This window comes from Mytilus trossulus, chromosome 12, assembly GCF_036588685.1.
Source record: "Mytilus trossulus isolate FHL-02 chromosome 12, PNRI_Mtr1.1.1.hap1, whole genome shotgun sequence".
In the NCBI taxonomy this organism is placed as follows: Eukaryota; Metazoa; Mollusca; class Bivalvia; order Mytilida; family Mytilidae; genus Mytilus; species Mytilus trossulus.
Genome location: NC_086384.1, coordinates 47,030,996 through 47,050,930, shown reverse-complemented (window position 1 = coordinate 47,050,930; position 19,935 = coordinate 47,030,996). Strand labels below are relative to the sequence as shown.

The following is a 19,935-nucleotide window of genomic DNA, read 5'->3' as shown; positions in this document are numbered from 1 at the left end:
GAAAACTAAACATCAACCAATGAACCATGAAAATGAGGTCAAGGTCAGATGATACCTGCCAGACAGACATGTACATCTTACAATCAATCAAAAGTTGACATAATGCTTATAGTATCTAAGAAACAAACTTAACCTGGAAACCTTAACTTTGACCAATGAACAATAAAAATAAGGTCAAGGTCAGATGATACCTGCCAGACAGATATATACACCTTTCAATCGTTTCATACAATAAATACAGTCGAACTATTGCGTATAGTTTAAGTAAAACAGACCAAAACATTAAATATTAACAACGAGCAATGAACTGTGAAAATGAATTTAGGGCCAAATAAAACCTGCAAGACTGACATGTACATTATTAAATATTCCCATACACCAAACATAGTTAACCTATTGCATATAGTATTAGAAAAAACAAACAAATCAAAAACTAAACTTTGACCACGGAACAATGAAAATGAGATCAAGGTCAGATGACACTTGCCATTTAGATATGAACACCTTACAATCTTCTATACACCAAATATAGAAGAGTTCTTACTTATAGTTTTTGATATGTGGACTGGACAAGAAAAACTAAACCTTGTTCACTGATACATGAAATGAGGTTGAGGTCAAATGAACTGACTGACGGGCAGGAGGACCTTTCCAGGTACGTACATACTAAATATAGTTATATTATTACTCATAATAAGAAAGAAATTAACATTACAAAAAATCTTAACTTTTTTCAAGTAGTCACTGAACCATTAAATGAGGTCAAGAACAATGGACACATACAGACATAAAACTTCGTAACATAGGGCATCTATATACAAAGTATGAAGCGTCCAAATTTTCCACCGTCTATAGTATACAGTTTTTAAAAAGTTAGCTAAAGCTGCAGCGGCCGGATCACAATCCCTATGTCAAGCTTTCTGCTACAGAAGTGGCAGGCTCCACACTTAATGAAAAGAATAGTATTACATAATATTATGTTGTTGTTAAAGATTCTGTAACCTTTAAAAAAACTTGTGTGAGAGAGTAAAACTGTTAAATTTTAATGATGAAATGCGTGTGTGCTTGTTGATGAATTCATTGTGACATTTCAGAATGTCAACTGCATTAAATAAAGGCAACAGTAGTATACCGCTGTTCAAAACTCATAAATCCATGGACAAAAAACAAAATCGGTGTAAGAAACTAAAACTGAGGGAAACACATTAAATATAAGAGGAGAACAACGACACAATATTAAAATGTAACACACACAGAAACAGACTAAGCATTAGACAAAATCCTATGAGAATAACAAATATATCATCAAAACCTAATACATGAATTTAGGATAGATAAGTACCGTGACATGTCTTATAGTAATGTGAATTCAAACTCAAAAATAAGAGAAAACAAACGACACAACGGAAACACAACGTTAAAATGTAACACACACAGAAATGAACTATAATATAACAATGGCCATATTCCTGACTTGGTACAGGACATTTTTAAAGGAAAAAATGGTGGGTTGAACCTGGTTTTGTGGCATGCCAAACATCCCTCGTTTATGGCCATGTGCAATATAAAATTAAAATGACAACATTACATTACAGGACTACAATATAAATAAATAGGAGAACACAATTGACAAAGAAACACACGAATAATAGCTAACAAAAGGCAACAAGTTTAAAATTTTAATACGCCAGATGTGCATTTTGTCCACACAAGACTTACTATAGTGACGCCCAGATACAAAAGTTTGAAAGCTGAAACAAGAACAAAGTTGAACACCATCGAGGAAGCACATTGACTGTTGTTGTCAGAATGAAAACTTGTTATTTTGCCGGGCACACAAGCCAAAAATGGGGAATAATGAATGTTTCGGGATATTTGGTTTCCTGATAATGCTTTCTAATCAACACTGATGTGATTGGTTTTTGTTATTTTTTAACTGTTTCACAATCTGCCTGAAATATAGAACTTGCGTCTTAAATGGATCTGACAATACTTAATTCAACATACATTAGCATTTTTTTGAAAGTGAATATCAGTAGAACAAAGCTGAAGGGTCCAGAAATGTTTCAAAGACAGAAAGTAGAATTGAGCGTTGTCAGATTTTTGTAAGTAAGGCGTAGAAGCATCATCTGTATTTTTATCAGCTTGACCAATAACCCATAAGAGAAATTGAGTTTAACACATTCCTAACAATTTATATTCCAAAGTTGAAGGCCGTACGGTGACCTATAGTTGTTGATGTTTGTGTCATTTTGGTCTTTTGTGGATAGTTGTCTCATTGGCAATCATACCACATCTTCTTTTTTATACTTTGACTGGCACTTGTTATATTATAGTTCTTTTCTGTGTGTATTGCATTGTCTTTTGTTTGTTTGTTGCACTCCAGTGTTTCTGTTGTTTGTTGTTTTCCTCTAATAGTTGATGTGTTTTTCTTCATTTTTAGTTTGTAAAGCCGATTTGTTTTCTGTCAATCGATTGATGACTTTCAAGCAGTGGTTAAAACCAGTTAATTATTAGCTGGAAAATCTGAGTGAGATCAGGATTTTTGTTAGGGCTAGAAAATCCTGAATTTTATATAAATAAAAAAACAAAAGAAAGAAGCAAAGCGAAGACAGCTTTATTATTACATTGACTTGAAGCCTTTTAAGCATTGGTCACAATACACTATAATCAATATTTTAGAGTTGCTATGGCAACTGTTTAGCCAAAGAATATCAAGCAGTAATACACCAATACATATATATCTACCAGTATATAATATTTACAACAATATTTCAACAATTATGATATTATTATTATTCATGATCATTAATGAAGTGAAGCTACACTTGATACACTCTTTAGCATAATAAAGGGGGGTGCATCTATAAGGAGTAAATTGGTGATTTTAATCTATTTTAAAAATTTCTATTTTCTTATAAATTTTAATGAAAATGTCAACTTTTCTGATGTTAATGAAATTGAAAAAAAAATTACTTGCATTTCTGATTACAAAACTATCATTAACTACCTTATGTAAAAATGAACAATATTGAGAAACTGTAAAACCAATTATTTTTTTTCGTGAATATTTTATTTTGTATTTAGCCTTTACTATTCAAATTTGTGATTTTCAAATTGCATTAATGTAGTAAGACAAAGAAAAGATCCCCGTTTTTAACTTTCACAACTATTTCAACTGGAATTATTTTTCTCCTTGCAATAAATAACACGTAGAAATTAGTTGATTTACAGTAATTAATTCAGAATGAATATTATTGACATAAGAATCTCTCCCTTTTTCTACAATGAGGATGAAACACATGATGAAAAAATATTGACAATTATGCATGAAAAAATTACAATTTAATCTTAAAAAAAATATATATGAATAAAAAAGACCATCAACATAAAAAATCCCAATGACATCTTTTGAAATAAATGTCTATTTCATGCACATTTCATTATAATTTTCAATGTAAAAAAATATTTGTTTATCAACTCTGCTTTATAGATTACTAGGGTCATGAAACATGGTTCAAATACGAGATTTATTCTCATCTTATGAAACCTATTAGCATTTAAAGCCAAAATTTAACTATACATATTTTCAATTTTCAACTTATGGGTGAATGATGAAAATGATAAATCAAATAAAACTAAATTTCATACCCTTAAGCTGCAGCAAATGCCCAAAATAATGTACAGAGGCAGACCCCCTCTAAGGCACTCAGTGGGCCCCCTTAGGAAATTTCTCGATCTGCCACTGATGTATATCATACATTTATATAGTTACTCATTTTTCTACAGCTAATAATATAAAAGATGATTCGATATTCAAATACAAAAAAAAATCAAAGTACAATTTTAAACTGCCAAAAACTTCAAGATATAATATTATCTATCTCTATTTAACGAAATTTTCCTTTCATCTTTTCTGACTGATAATTTCCTTTCTCAGCACAGTATAAAGATATGAAAAATTACAGCTAGAAACTAAGTGGCACGTGCCGTTGTCAATGTAAACATTAACATCGTCATAAGCAAAATAGCGATAAACTGATTATCATTGGTGACATCTCAACTTGATTGTTTTTCACCCTTTTTGCCATACTGGCTCGAGGGAAAAAAAATCTTGTTGAGATGACCAACTATGAACAATCACCCTTTTTGCCATACTGGCTCGAGGGAAAAAAAATCTTGTTGAGATGACCAACAATGATCTATAAATCAAATCAAAACAGATCATCCATCTAAGGAAATGAAGATTTAGGTGGCCGCTTTTCTAATTTATTTCTTGGAATTATCTACTTGTGGCTTTATTCTAAGGAGTAAAAATTTAAATTAAAAAAAAGTTTTGAAAAAAAAGTGTAATTGCTCTACACACTGAAATGTGAAAAGAAAAAAATATACAATAGTAACAAAGTTATTTTTTTCTATCTATATTTTCTATATTTTTTGTACATTTGTGACCCCAACAATGCAAAAAATACACACACACATTATATACATAAGACAATGAACAAACTTATAAAAAGTTTTGATTTCATAAATGCACCAATTTAAGTTCTTAACAAAAACAAACAACCTAAACAATGAAATGTGAGTAATAAAAGTACTGAAAAGTTATTTAATAATGATAGCACCATCTAGAATGTTGCATTATGGATAAAAAAAAATACATGACATTAATCATTAAATAATGCAATCATCACATCAACTATAGCACTATTAGATAAGACTCTGGATTTTTTTCTGTATAAATATTTTTTTTATAAATTCTACCAAACAATTTTTTTTGTGTAATAACACACAGGCAGTTTTTTCTTAATGGATAAAATTTTAGCCTGCCTACTGCAATGATACTCTTGTCAAAAAAAAGTGCATGTAGTCCAATTTACTATTAACAAATTCACAATGGAATGAATTAAAATAATAAAACTGGGTGGAAAAAAATCATGTGCAATTTGTCTTAAAGACAATAAACTTAAAGGCTAAATATTTACAGAAATATACATATTTACCAACAGATCAATACCATTTAGAAATTAAATGTCAAACCTTAATTTTAACAATTTTGTAAAAGAATTTATTAATGCAGTCTTTAATTCAATTAACCAATCAATTCATTGAATTTTAGGTCTGTAATTCAATTTACCAATCAATTCATTGAATTTTAGGTCTGTAATTCAATTGACCAATCAAATCATTGAATTTTAGGTCTGTAATTCAATTTACCAATCAATTCATTGAATTTTAGGTCTGTAATTCAATTAACCAATCAATTCATTGAATTTTAGGTCTGTAATTCAATTAACCAATCAATTCATTGAATTTTAGGTCTGTTATTCAATTATCCAATCAATTCATTGAATTTTAGGTCTGTAATTCAATTATCCAATCAATTCATTGAATTTTAGGTCTGTTATTCAATTGTCATATCAATTCATTGATATTTTCTGATTTTATTGTGATATGTGCCTTTTAGTTAGTTTAAACATATTTATTTATAGTGGATGGGGAAACATGCATGTGGACCTCTTGTTTAAATGCCTTGGAAACACATTTAGGCATCATAGTCCTGTGGAATTGTGCAAAAAGGTGACTCATGACGAAAATGCTGTTCCAAATATTTAACTGCAATAAATTCTAATGGTATTTAAACTGATTATCACCATGCATATATCATTCAAGAATAGGTGTTAGCGTAAAAATTACCATGATTCTTTTAAAAGGTTGAGGAGTCACGGTCAAATATCAATCTATTTTAACATGAAATAAAAAATTTCATAACTGACGAACTTTTAAAAAAATAAATTGTAATTCGGTGCTCTTAATACTATTCTCTCTCACAATTTTTCAAAACGTAATTGTTAATTCAGCTTATACTTTATAAGTGGGAATGAACATATTTTTTATTCCGATAGATGTTTAAACATATTTAATAAAACCCAATGTGTTGCTGTCTTATCTAGTAAAAATGTTAATTTATTCAGAAAATAGAAAATATATACACTTTAGTACCCAAGCTGTTTCACATGCACTTACAATGAACTTCCATTTTGTCTTACAAATGACCTTTTCATTAAAATTACTGGATTTATGATTTTATTTGAATATTAAACTGATCCAAACTGTTTTTTTAAAAACATCAATACAGTTTAAAGAATACTGTAAAATCTGAAATTATTGTGTGCATTTATCATTACTATTTTGTCATTTTAGACTAAATTGCGATTTTAAATTTTTGCTATATTGATATTCAAGAATTAATTCATATAAAAATTTCAAAAAGAAAGTTTAAATTATTGCAATTTCGCAATAATAAAAGCACAGCAATAATTACTAAATTTACAGTAGACATATCTATAATGATTAAAGTTCTACAGAACACATAGATTTATGAACTTGTGAATTATACAATTGAATAAAAGCTACTTTAAATTTTTTATAACTTTTTATTAGAACTTATGACTTATTTTCCTTAAAAAATACTTTAATTTTTTTTTTTTATATATTTGTAATGGCATAAGAGTTCAACGTTTAGGTCAAGAAGTCTTCTTGAATTATCCTGTGTAATAGGTGAAAATAATGGTTTCAGAATATTGTAATATGATTATACTGGATTTCTGGTAAAATTTTAACATTACTAAAAACACTGTGAAGTAATATCAAGATACATATTATAGTTTATATTCTGATGACTAAGAAGTTTCCAAATGCTAATCTTTTAAAAATAACCCTCAAAATGCTTTGTATGGTGCCTATAATAATTTGCTATTGTGTGCAAGGTGCTTAGAAAAGCTCTAACTAAAAGATAAGGCTAAGTTTTTTTACTTTTTAAAACTTCATTTAATATTTTTCATATAAAGTAAATATTAATCAGCTTAAAAAAAAGATAAATTATACTGATAACATTTTTATAGATCAACAAATTGAAGTTTTTAACGACCTTGATTGGCTTATAATACAGCCCTTGCACGGTCGGTCGGTATTTTGATAGATTGTAACTTCAATATATACTCATGATGGCACATATTACGAAAAATGGGCAGGTAACCAGTGATATGAAAGTTTATAACAACACTAAGTAATGTGGCATATATGATTTAGACAGTAGAAAAAGACAACTTATATAGAATTGTCAGCCTACTGTGAAGAAAATAAAACTTACATCTAGTATAAACTTTATAATCTGTCGAGTCAACAGGCATTCGCATAAATATAAACATCGTAAAACTATTTATACAATATATTTAAAGACATCCATTCATAAATAAGTACTTTTTTCTCAATTTAAAATTCCCAATAATCAAACAAAATGTTTCATTTATATTTTTGAAAATGCACCAAAATTAAATAGATATCTTTTTTTAATAAAATTATAAACTGCAATTTTAAAATATTTTTTTTAAAATTTCCATCAAGTTTTTTTGTGTTTAAAAAAAAATCAATGTTTTCCATTTTGAAGCTTGAAATATTTATTCAATTTTTCTGCAAAGCACAATTTGAATTTGAATTGGATTGAAAGAAAAAAGTATGCACTTATGAATGATACCAATTCTAATGAGCAAAATATACTTAAAAGAACGAAGATTACAATATCTATCTTATAGTTATACATTCAAACACTACTACTAATAAAAATGTCTATCACAATAAAATTATGCTAGTCTTGAGGCGCTAGCACTTCCCGTCGTTGTAAATGAAGGCATCTGCTGAGATGCATAATTTTTTATTGACTGCAGACTTAATAGGCTGTTGGCCAGTAACTGGTTTTCATGTCGATTTATAGATGAATTGAAAGTTCTTTCTTGAGCATCAGGTTTACGGAAGCTGAAATGATCGTACGGACCAATATAACTCCGTGGGGTCATCGATGATATATGCGGTAACGATGGATTAGTGGATAGATGGTTGTTTCCGTATGGAAAAGTGCCTCCGGAGGAGCTGACCATATTACTAGGAAACTGGGGAATCGGCATAAAAGCTGAATTCATTTTCCCACAGTGTGCTGATCCTTCTTGAGACCTATCCGGGATGCGTTCAGCAATTCGACAGAACTCAGCTTCTATGGAATGCTCCGAAGGCTCAGTTTTGATTGAGCGTGGGGGTCCCATTTTGTTATTGTCTAGGGTATGTTTGCCCATATGCCTTGTAAGATAAGTTTCCTGTGTATAAGACTTTCCACACAGATGACAAATATGTGTTTTTAAATGTTTAGTTTCTGAATGTTTAGGGATATGTTCTCTCAAACCTTGCTCACTGTTGAAGCACTTGTAGCAGCTGTTACAACGGAACGGTTTATCGGTCATGTGTGATCTTGAGTGCGACTGGAGATTGGACAGCTGGGAGAAGGCTTTACCACAACCAGGACTCATACATTTGTATGGTTTTTCCCCTGTATGGGTTCTTATGTGCTGTTGTAGATGAGAAAGCTGGGTGAACTTCCGCTCACAGATATCACACTTGTATGGTCTGATGCCTGCAAAATAAAACAATACAGTATGCATGAATGAATGAATATTTTATTTGCAAAAGCATAAATAACATGCTATGGCAATACAATAAACAAGTATATACAATGTGACAAAACAATATAGCAAATTATAAATATCATAATTATTGGGTGCCAAAAAAATTGCAATTATTTTGACTGCATCTCATCAACTTCAAGATATGAACAACAGCCTAAACACAAAATATTCCTTTTAAAAGACGATGTCTTCCTAGAAGCCGAGGGGTCGGTTTCACAAAGAAACGTGTGACTAAGATCTGTCGTAAGTATACTGAATTGTTTTTTACTTAAGATCAGTCTTAGTTGTAAGTTTTTTTTGTGAAACTGACTCCTGAATTGCTCACCTAGCAAACATAAGCTATATTGAAATATCATTTATTGGTTGATACTCATATGTATAATTCACATTCTCAAACATGATATCCAAACGATTAATCAGTTTTGTTAATAAAGAACACATACTGTTAACAAACAATTTCATTGCTGTTAACTATATTGTAGTAAACATCCTGTTATCATAAAAATTTGCTACCAATTAAAGGTAACATTTGTGACTTGTCCGAAAGTTGAAAAAGTTAAAATTTGTATTTGTTTATCTCTAAGGGATGAGATAAGGTGAAGAAAACATGGTTGTCCCACTTTTCAGTCTAAGGGATGAGAGAAGGTGAAGAAAACATGGTTGTCACACTTTTCAGCCTAGTTGTTTATTTAGAGTTTAAAAGTTCATCTTCTAGATACAGGCTCATAGGCAGTTGTTCCTTAGAAAAAGTAGGAAAAAAAATAAAATGACAAACTTAAAAAATATTGAGAGTGTTGAAAACAGTTTTCTAGTGCCCAAACTTACAATCCCAGTATCTTTAATATAGAGGTTATAAGGTTATATACTACATCAATCAACATGGCCATTTATAGCAGATGTTTCTGGGAAAACTTCGAAGAAATAAACTAGAGGCTCTAAAGTGCTGTGTCGCTCACCTTGGTCTATGTGCATATTAAACAAAGGACACAAATGGATTCATGACAAAATTGTATTTTGGTGATGGTGATGTGTTTGAAGTTCTTACTTTACTGAACGTTCTTGCTTCTTACAATTATATCTATAATGAACCTTGCCCATTAGTAACAGAGAAAAATATTTGGTAAAAATTGACTATAAAGGGCAATAACTCCTTAAGGGGTCAATTGACCATTTAGGTGATGTTTGACTTATTTGTAGATCTTACTTTGCTGAACATTATTGCTGTTTACAGTTTATCTCTATCTATAATAGTATTCAAGATAATAACCAAAAACGGCAAAATTTCTTTAAAAATTACCAATTGGAGGGCAGCAAGCCAACAACTGATTGTCCAATTCATCTGAAAATTTCAGGGCAGATAGATATTGACTTGATTAACATTTTAACTTCTTGTCAGATTTGCTCTAAATGCTTTGGTTTCAGAGTTATAAGCCAAAATCTACATTTTACCCCTGTTCTATTTTTAGCCGTGGCGGCCATCTTGGTTGAATGGCCAGGTCATCGGACACATTTTTCAAACTAGATACCCCAAAGATGATTGTGGCCAAGTTTGGATTAATTTGGCTAAGTAGTTTCAGAGGAGAAGATTTTTGTAAAAGATTACTTAGATTTATGAAAAATGGTTAAAAGTTGACTATAAAGGGCAATAACTCCTAAAGGGGTCAACTGACCATTTCGGTCATGTTGACTTATTTGTAAATCTAACTTTGCTGAACATTATTGATGCTTACAGTTTATTTCTATCTATAATAATGTTCAAGATAATAACCAAAAACAGCAAAATTTCCTCAAAATTACCAATTCAGGGGCAGCAACCCAACAACAGGTTGACCAATTCATCTGAAAATTTCAGGGCAGATAGATCTTGACCTGATAAACATTTTTATCCCTGTCAAATTTCCTCAAAATCCTTTGGTTTTTGAGTTATAAGCCAAAAACTGCATTTTACCCCTATGTTCTATTTTTAGCCGTGGCGGCCATCTTGGTTGGATGACCGGGTCACGCCACCCTTTTTTTAAACTAGATACCCCAATGATGATTGTGGCCAAGTTTGGTTTGATTTGGCCCAGTAGTTTCAGAGGAGAAGATTTTTGTAAAAGCTAACGCCGGACGACGCCGGACGCCAAGTGATGAGAAAAGCTGTGGGCCAGGTGAGCTAAAAATAAAAAAAATAAAAAAAATATTCGGAAAGGTGCAAAGAGGCTGCTCAGTGCTCAACCTTACAAAAAATTCAAGGTCACATTTGAAGGACAAAACCACACCTGACTCTACCTAAAAAAATCATCTATTACAAGACAAAAACCATCATCAAATGGTACGCTGCATAATTTTCTTCAATGCTTTTTTAAATTAAAGATCTATGAACCTCTACCGATATTACAATAGGTGATTTTTCGTTTAACATGTAACTGCATTTTATGAAATAGCCCGTGCAACATTAAAGGGAAGAAATTTAGTATGAAAATTTAAGCAATAGAAAGCCCTTTGATGTTACATAACGTATTCCAACATTATTAATATGGGATCAAAATAAATGTAATTTTTGAACAATTTACAAATTAATGGGGGTACCAGTAATGTACATTTCTGAAAATCTACTTAATCATGCTACTAATGCTAGCAAAGAAATATTTTCAAATTTCAAAAGAACAAATAGTAGTTTTAATTTTTATAAATATGAAAAAAATATTATCTTGAGCTGAATCACTTTCTTATTGATATGAAAATTCAAAAATTATTTTTTAATTTCAAAAGAACAAACACTTGTCTTGATTTTAATAAATACAAATAATAATATTTTTCTGATCTGAATCATTTTCTAATTGATGTAAAATCAAACTCAGTTTTATCATCCAAAAAGGTTAAGAATTTTCTTGCCTTGGAGCTCTAAGTCATATTAAAATTATAAGTTTACAAAAACATTTTCTAGACTAGCTAATGACATTTGTATTGAAGATTAACACTTTTAGTACATAAAGACGAAATATTTACCATAAACAGTCTTAAAAATCGATATTATTATGTAATCTCTGCGTCTAAACATGACTTTTTTACACTTGTAAAGAAAAGCAATTTTGCATGTTTAATATAAATCTGTGTAGTCTTGTTCTCCTTATTCAGTTGTTGATAGATATTTGATGAAAGTGCAAATGTCCTGTTACAGATGGAATATAGAAACTGCACATTTCTATCCATATTTATTTTAATAAATAAACAAACTGAAGCCCAGATTTAAAAAAAAAACTTGTTTATTTCTTCACAAGGCTCTTTTCTATCAATAAAACATTCCCTTGAAGCATAATAAAAAAAACTATTTGTTTTTTGAAATATCAATTTTAATTTGAAGGAATTACACATTATATTTTGAAAGGAATTTTAGACTACAGTTGGAAAATGAGGTTTAATTGGATAGGGAAAGAAATTTAACCTCACAACAGACCACCTATGAACCCATTAAAGAGTTTTTTGCATTAAGTGTTCTTGACCTTCAGAGATCCTGGAACTCTCTCTACATAATGAATCTGATCTAAGACCCAACTTCCTCATTATGACATGACCTGGCCGCTATTTTATACATCCCACACAACCAAACAGATGCCCCCAGGCCCCTGTTGGTCAGAAGACGAAGAGTGACCATGTTTCTATTCTATTTTCAAGCTTGAGGTGTGAAAATAAATGACCCCATACTAAGTAAAATAATGTAGATCAGGATACCTACAGATGGATTAATGTCAACTTATTAATGATTAGCATCCCTGATTTAAACATGACTTACATGTTTGACATTCTGATTTACAAGGAAAAAATAGGCAGGTAAACATGTTTTTGAAGACCCATTGGTGGTCTCCAGCTGTTGTCTGCTCTTTTGTCAGTTTGTTGTCTCTTTGACATATTCAAACAATAACATATTATTCCTGCCAAAAACTGCCAATGTGTGCACTTGCGTCTAAACACCACATGATTTATAAATTGGCAATAGACATTCTAGATATATAGTTTATCATGAATTCTCAAGATTTCCATTGCAATAACTCTTTTTAAATAAGAAAGCTTTAAAAAGACATTAGATTGTCACCTAGCAGGTTATTATCAATTATGTCACATAATAGATGATGTCTTATTAAATGAAAAATGTTGTTCTAACTCATGACAGATGATTTCCTATCACATGATAGATGTTGTCCTGTCACATGATATATGTTGTCTTGTCACATGATAGATGATGTCATATCACATGACAGATGATGTCCTATCACATGATAGATGTTGTCATATCACATGATAGATGATGTCCAGTCACATGACAGATGTTGTCCTATCACATGATAGATGATGTCCTGTCACATGATAGATGTTGTCTTGTCACATGATATATGTTGTCCTATCACATGATAGATGATGTCATATCACATGATAGATAATGTCCTGTCACATGATAGATGTTGTCATATCACATGATAGATGTTGTCTTGTCACATGATATATGTTGTCCTATCACATGATAGATGATGTCATATCACATGATAGATGATGTCCTGTCACATGATAGATGATGTCATATCACATGATAGATGATGACCTATCACATGATAGATGATTTCCTATCACATGACGTTACCTACCAGCATGTATCCTGTTGTGTTGTGAAAGATATGAAGAATTAGCAAAGCACTTCTGACACTGTGGACATCTGTATGGTTTGGTCTCTTGTCTGTGTAACTGTTGGCTGTGTATCAACATGTCAGACTTGGTGTTAAATACCTGAAAATAGATTTATATTTGTTAAAAATTTCAATATTTGATTATGTCACTGTCGAATGAGTATCAATATGTGGGATAAAGATGAAAGATTTGGGTTTCATCTCAATTCATTGTGTACCAATTTTCATTCATTTTGTTTTCATGATTATAATTTTAAATTATTTTGAAGTAATGCAACCTTAATATATGAACTATTTTTTCAAATGGTCTCATATATCAGTTATCTTCTAGTCTAAGTCTAATAGAGGCTGGTTGCACCCAAATCTAATAAAAAAAAAAAACAAGGAAAAAAAACACACAAAAAAGATATTTTTTAATGAGAAAAAAAAAGGGCCATTCACCCTTCCCTTCACCAAAATCCCACATTAGTCCCCTATCTAAAGGAATATTTGTCTGAAGTATCTATCACAAAAATATTTGTTTTTCATATCATTTTAAATTTATGTGTAGTTCAAGATAACTTATAGACTGTACCCCCTGTGGGTAAATATCAGTTATGTATTTTTTGCACCTCAATGTGAAGGTATATTACATAATTTTTTCTGTGCAAATTAGCACTTGAAAGGTTGTTGTTTTTTTAAAAGCAATAATGCATGTGACTGAGTATTAAGATTACTTATAGACTGTGCCCACGGTGGGTAGTTATCACCTACATATTTCCTGCAGTCCAGTAGGAATCGTTTCAATATTTTTTGTATCAAATGGAACTTGAAAAGTGTTTTTTTTCGTGTTTTTTTTAACATATAGATTGTCACAAATAGCACATGACCGAGTATGCAGTTCAAGATTACTTATAGACTGTGCCCACTGTGGGTAATTATCACTTATGTTTTAAGTGCAGCCTAGTGGAAGATATTTCATTTTTTTCTGAGCCAATTAACACTTTAAAGGCTGTTGGGTTTTTTTTTTAAATGAGAAAAAAACAAGTTTTGTGTTGATATTAAGCCAAATAGTACTTGAAAAGTATACAGTTCAAGATTATTTAGAGACTGCCCACTGTTGGTGATTATCACTTATGTTTTTAAGTGCAGCCCAGTGTGAAGGTATTGTATTTTTTTGTGCCAATTAGCACTTTAAATTATTGTTTTTTAAAAATGAGGACAATAAAAGTATTTTGTTGATGATGTTTAAGTGCAGCCCAGTGGAAGATATTACATTATTTTTTGAGCCAATTAACACTTTAAAGATTGTTTGAGGGTTTTTTTAAAGAGAAAAGAACAAGTTTTTGGTTCATATTGTGCAAAATAGTACTTGAAAAGTATGCGGTTCAAGATTATTTATAGACTATGACCACTGTGGGTAATTATCACTTGAGTGCAGCCCAGTGGAAAGGTATTGTATTATTTTTTAGCCAATTATCTCTTTAAAGGGCTGTTTTTATAAAATGAGAAAATACAAGTTTTTTTATGATGTGGTAGATTGTCACTAAAAAAGTGTGACTAAGTATGCAGTTCAAGATTACTTATAGACTATGCCCACTGTGTAAAATTATCACTTAGGTAATATCTGCAGGCCTGTGAAAGAATTTTCATTATTTTTTGTACCATTTTTTATTTGTTGATGCCACAAAAAAAGTGTGACGGAGTATGCAGTTCAAGATTATTGATGGACTGTGCCCACTGTGGGTAATTATCACTTATGTATTCACTTATGTATTTCTTGCACCTCAGTAGGAATGCATTTAATTATTTTCTGTGCCAAATACCACTTGAAAGGTTGTATATATAAATTGTGACAAATTTCATGTGACTGAATATGCAGTTCAAGATTACTTATAGACTGCGCCTACAGTGGGTAATTATCACATTTGTATTTCTTGCAGTCCAGTGGAAAGGTATTGCACTATTTTCTGTGCTAATTAGCACTTGTTTTTTAAATGAGATAAAAAAAAAAAATTTGTTCATATTGTGCCAAATAGTACTTGAAAAGTATGCGGTTCAAGATTATTTATAGACTATGTCCACTGTGGGTAATTATCACTTGAGTGCAGCCCAGTGGAAAGGTATTGTATTATTTTTTAGCCAATTATCGCTTTAAAGGGTTGTTTTTTATAAATGAGAAAATACAAGTTTTTTTATGATGTTGTAGATTGTCACTAAAAAAGTGTGACTAAGTATGCAGTTCAAGATTACTTATAGACTATGTCCACTGTGTGAAATTATCACTTAGGTAATATCTGCAGGCCTGTGAAAGAATTTTCATTATTTTTTGTACCATTTTTTATTTGTTGATGCCACAAAAAAAGTGTGACGGAGTATGCAGTTCAAGATTATTGATGGACTGTGCCCACTGTGGGTAATTATCACTGTATTTCTTGCACCTCAGTAGGAATGCATTTAATTATTTTCTGTGCCAAATACCACTTGAAAGGTTATATATATAGATTGTGACAAATTTCATGTGACTGAATATGCAGTTCAAGATTACTTATAGACTGCAATTACAGTGGGTAATTATCACATTTGTATTTCTTGCAGTCCAGTGGAAAGGTATACTATTTTCTGTGCTAATTAGCACTTGTTTTTTAAATAAAAAAAAAAAAATGTTTTTTGTTGATGTCATTATAGGTTGTCAAAAAATTTCAGATGTACTTTAAAATCTTTCTTACAAACACACAACAAGACATGATTTCAGTTTGATGCAAACAGAATAAAAATAAAGAGGGAAGGTGTCCATGGGACACAGATGAGGCTCCCACAGCTTTTTCTCTATAGTATCATTTCACAACACACTTTTTTCTAATTTCAATTTTAATTAAGAAAGTATGGAGACTTTGTTATCTTGCAATGTAATGAACACAAAACAATGAGTACAATTCTTCATTGAAAAGAGCAAATTTGTATTCTGAAAAGCAACATATTTATAGGACTTTTCATTCCAATGCAAAATTGTATATGATCTTAATCCCATGTAAAAAGCTTCTTTTACGGTTAGCCGACATTTGTTTTATTACAAAAAATAAAATCATTGCATGAACAATAAAGAATGATGATTCAATCAGAAAATTTTGTTTAAGTCTACTTTAAATTTAACAATTTTGTTATGTGTTGGATAAAAGAAGTATTTCCTAAGAGCACTTATTCATTCTGAATTTTGCTAAAAATAGACCTTTCCAATTTTCGAAAACTATGGATATTTTATCCAATTTAGCAACAAATTTGGAAAAATGTTAATTGAAAAATAAATCTTTCAATTTTGCACATAAATTCATAGAATGCAAATTCAAGTATTATCATAAATCCTTCATAAAAACCCCAATCTTCTTGTTCTCTCCCTTTTGAAACAAAATGAACAAATCACAACTTAAATGTGTAAATTCTCCTAAAGCGGAATTTCCCATGATTTGAAAATTCTCATTAATATAAAAACACTAGTCACTAATTTGAGTGATCATAGCGAGCATTGCATAACAAAATAGTGTTACATAATATTGGATTTGTCAATCAATAGTACAGCTACGTACCATGATAGTACATCTGTATCCATAGAAAACTTTAAGTACATGTATTGCCTGATTGTAGCCAAATTTTAAATCCAATGTGGTGAAATTTAATAAATGCTAGTGGATAATTTGTATCGGTCTTTGTCACTTAAATATTCATTGAGCTTATAAAATATTATATAAAAAAATAGATTGAGTACAAAAGTCCTTCAAACAATGCACATACACACTGTATATATTATCTGCAGACAGCCTGGCAATAAGTCTATAGTTTTTTGTACTTTTAAAATTTTTTCACAAACATCTTACTAGAAATGATATGCGATTGTTTACAATGAAATTTTCATTAAATTTCTATTTCCAAGGGACGTAACTCCTTTGAAACTAGTTTATCAGTACTGATTATTGAACTCAACTTTTGACATAAAATTCATAAAAGTCTTGCAACATGGTTATAGCAACATCAAAGACCCTACATATGAGGCTCTGAATGGGGAAATCGTAGATTCTGTATTCTTTTATATGTTGGAATATACATTTATTTTGTCCCTTATTTTTTATTCTTTATATTTATTCTGTCCAATATTCTCTATATTTTTTTTTGAACTCCGAAACTATTTTCCGGTTGCTTTTTTACTATTTTCAATACGCCCATTATTCTTTTTTTTGTAGACCCCATTCGGAACCCTCTTCTTTTCTTTTAAAAGCATTATTCTTTGATATTTAACATTTGTTTGATCAGATTAAACACAATTCTGTTATACTTTCTTACAAAATCAAAATGGTTAGTTTTATTGGTAGGAAAAACAGGATGCCTAGGGTAATACTTTGACCTTCAAAGAGAGGCTGAAACAGAGCTGAAGCCGATTTACCTGAGAACACAGAAAAATCTCTTATATCAAAAAAGCTTGAAAACATAAAAAAAAAACTGATTCCATTAAATAAACATTATTTTTGTATTCCAAAACGTATTATCATAGGAATTTTCTACCACAAATGATTTTTTCGAAGGGAGATAACTTTCATCCAAAGAATTTAACCTGATATAAATACTGGTACAGTAGTCACCATGACTACTATCAGTTAATATAAGTAAAAGATGGAGTGCATGTTGCCTATTTTCAATCTTGTATACATGAGAGATTGAGTGAAAATTAAAAAATGTTTTCTAGAATTTAAAATGAATTTCATAAAATATGTTTAAAGTATTATAGGCTGTGTAGAGTATGCATTTATGTACAGTACACACCTCCAAAAATTGTAAAAAAAGTAGTAAAATAAAGTGAAATATTTCATGTATGTTACCCTGACATTATAATTACCTGGTCACACATTTTACACTGATAAGTTTTGCCCGGTTTATGGTTGATATTATTGGGTTTCACTGGCTGCGGTACAACTAATGGGGTATTAGTCGGTGTAGATGGACTGCTAAGACTTCCCGAGTTGCTACGGAAACTGCCTGTACTACCAGTACTCCCATGACGTAAAACTCCTGGTGGCTCATGATTTGTCATTTCGGAATTGATATTTCCTATAAAAAAAAAAGCAAGTAAAATATTAAATGAAAAGCTGCATTTTTTTAACTTTATCTAAGTTTCCTGTAAAAACTGGTTAACAATCAAAATACACTGATCTAAATTATTATGTTGTGTCCTCAATTATTTTCCTTAAAGTTATATTCTTTTGCCTTTACAACTTAATTTACTTCGACAATACCAAAAACTATTCTAACAGAGCTCAACAAAAATGTCAGTAATTTTACAATGTAGGCATCAAAATTTAATTAAGGAAGAGTCAGAAAAAACAACATGTTACAGGAATGTAAGAACAAATCGTTCTTTTAAAAATACTGTATGGCCTATTCATTCTTACAGGAATACTCTGTGTATTCTTACATTAATACTGTGAGAAGTATCAATTCTTACATGAATACTGTGAGAAGCATCAATTCTTATATGAATACTGTGAGAAGTATCAATTCTTACATGAATACTGTGAGAAGTATCAATTCTTACATGAATACTGTAAGAAGTATCAATTCTTACATGAATACTGTGAGAAGTATCAATTCTTACATGAATTCTGTGAGAAGTATCAATTCTTACATGAATACTGTGAGAAGTATCAATTCTTACATGAATTCTGTGAGAAGTATCAATTCTTACATGAATTCTGTGAGAAGTATCAATTCTTACATGAATTCTGTGAGAAGTATCAATTCTTACATGAATACTGTGAGAAGTATCAATTCTTACATGAATACTGTGAGAAGCATCAATTCTTACATGAATACTGTGAGAAGTATCAATTCTTACATGAATACTGTGAGAAGCATCAATTCCTACATGAATACTGTGAGAAGTATCAATTCTTACATGAATACTGTGAGAAGTATCAATTCTTACATGAATTCTGTGAGAAGTATCAATTCTTACATGAATACTGTGAGAAGTATCAATTCTTACATGAATACTGTGAGAAATATCAATTCTTACATGAATACTGTGAGAAGTATCGATTCTTACATGAATACTGTGAGAAGCATCAATTCTTACATGAATACTGTGAGAAGTATCAATTCTTACATGAATACTGTGAGAAGTATCAATTCTTACATGAACACTGTGAGAAGTATTAAATCTTACATGAATACTGTGAGAAGTATCAATTCTTATATATAGGAAGATGTGGTGTGAGTGCCAATGAGACAACTCTCCATCCAAATAAAAATTTAAAAATTAAACCATTATAGGTTAAAGTACGGCCTTCAACACGGAGCTTACATGAATACTGTGAAAAGTATCAATTCTTACATGAATACTGTGAGAAGTATCAATTCTTACATGAATACTGTGAGAAGTATCAATTCTTACATGAATACTGTAAGAAGTATCAATTCTTGCAGGAATAGTGAGACCTATTCATTCTTACAGGAATACTGTGAGAACTATTCATTCCCACAGGAATACTGTGAGAACTATTCATTCCTACAGGAATACTGTGAGAACTATTCATTCTTTCAGGAATTGATTATTCTGTAAGATCAATCCCTTCTCTTAAGAATACTGTGTGGCCTATTTATTCTTATTGGAATACTGAAAGAACTGTTTATTCTCACAGGAATACTGTAAGGAACTATTCATTCCCACAGAAATACTGCGAGAACTATTCATTCCCACAGGAATACTGTGAGAAATATTCATTCCAACAGGA

General features: G+C 30.6%; 1 protein-coding gene across 7 annotated transcripts in view; it reads right to left on the bottom strand.

Moving 5' to 3' along the window:
• Positions 1 to 6,265: 6,265 nt before the first annotated feature.
• The window catches only part of LOC134692706 (zinc finger protein squeeze-like), a 136,350-nt gene continuing 122,680 nt past the window's right edge, over positions 6,266 to 19,935 (bottom strand). For all 7 annotated transcript variants that reach the window (XM_063553198.1, XM_063553197.1, XM_063553196.1 and 4 more), the window contains 3 exons: positions 18,042 to 18,253; positions 13,139 to 13,277; positions 6,266 to 8,464 (listed from right to left, as the gene is read on the bottom strand). In XM_063553198.1, the coding sequence (XP_063409268.1) occupies positions 7,644 to 8,464; positions 13,139 to 13,277; positions 18,042 to 18,253 (1,172 nt within the window). In that variant the 3' untranslated portion in view covers positions 6,266 to 7,643. The remainder of the gene's footprint in view (positions 8,465 to 13,138; positions 13,278 to 18,041; positions 18,254 to 19,935) is intronic.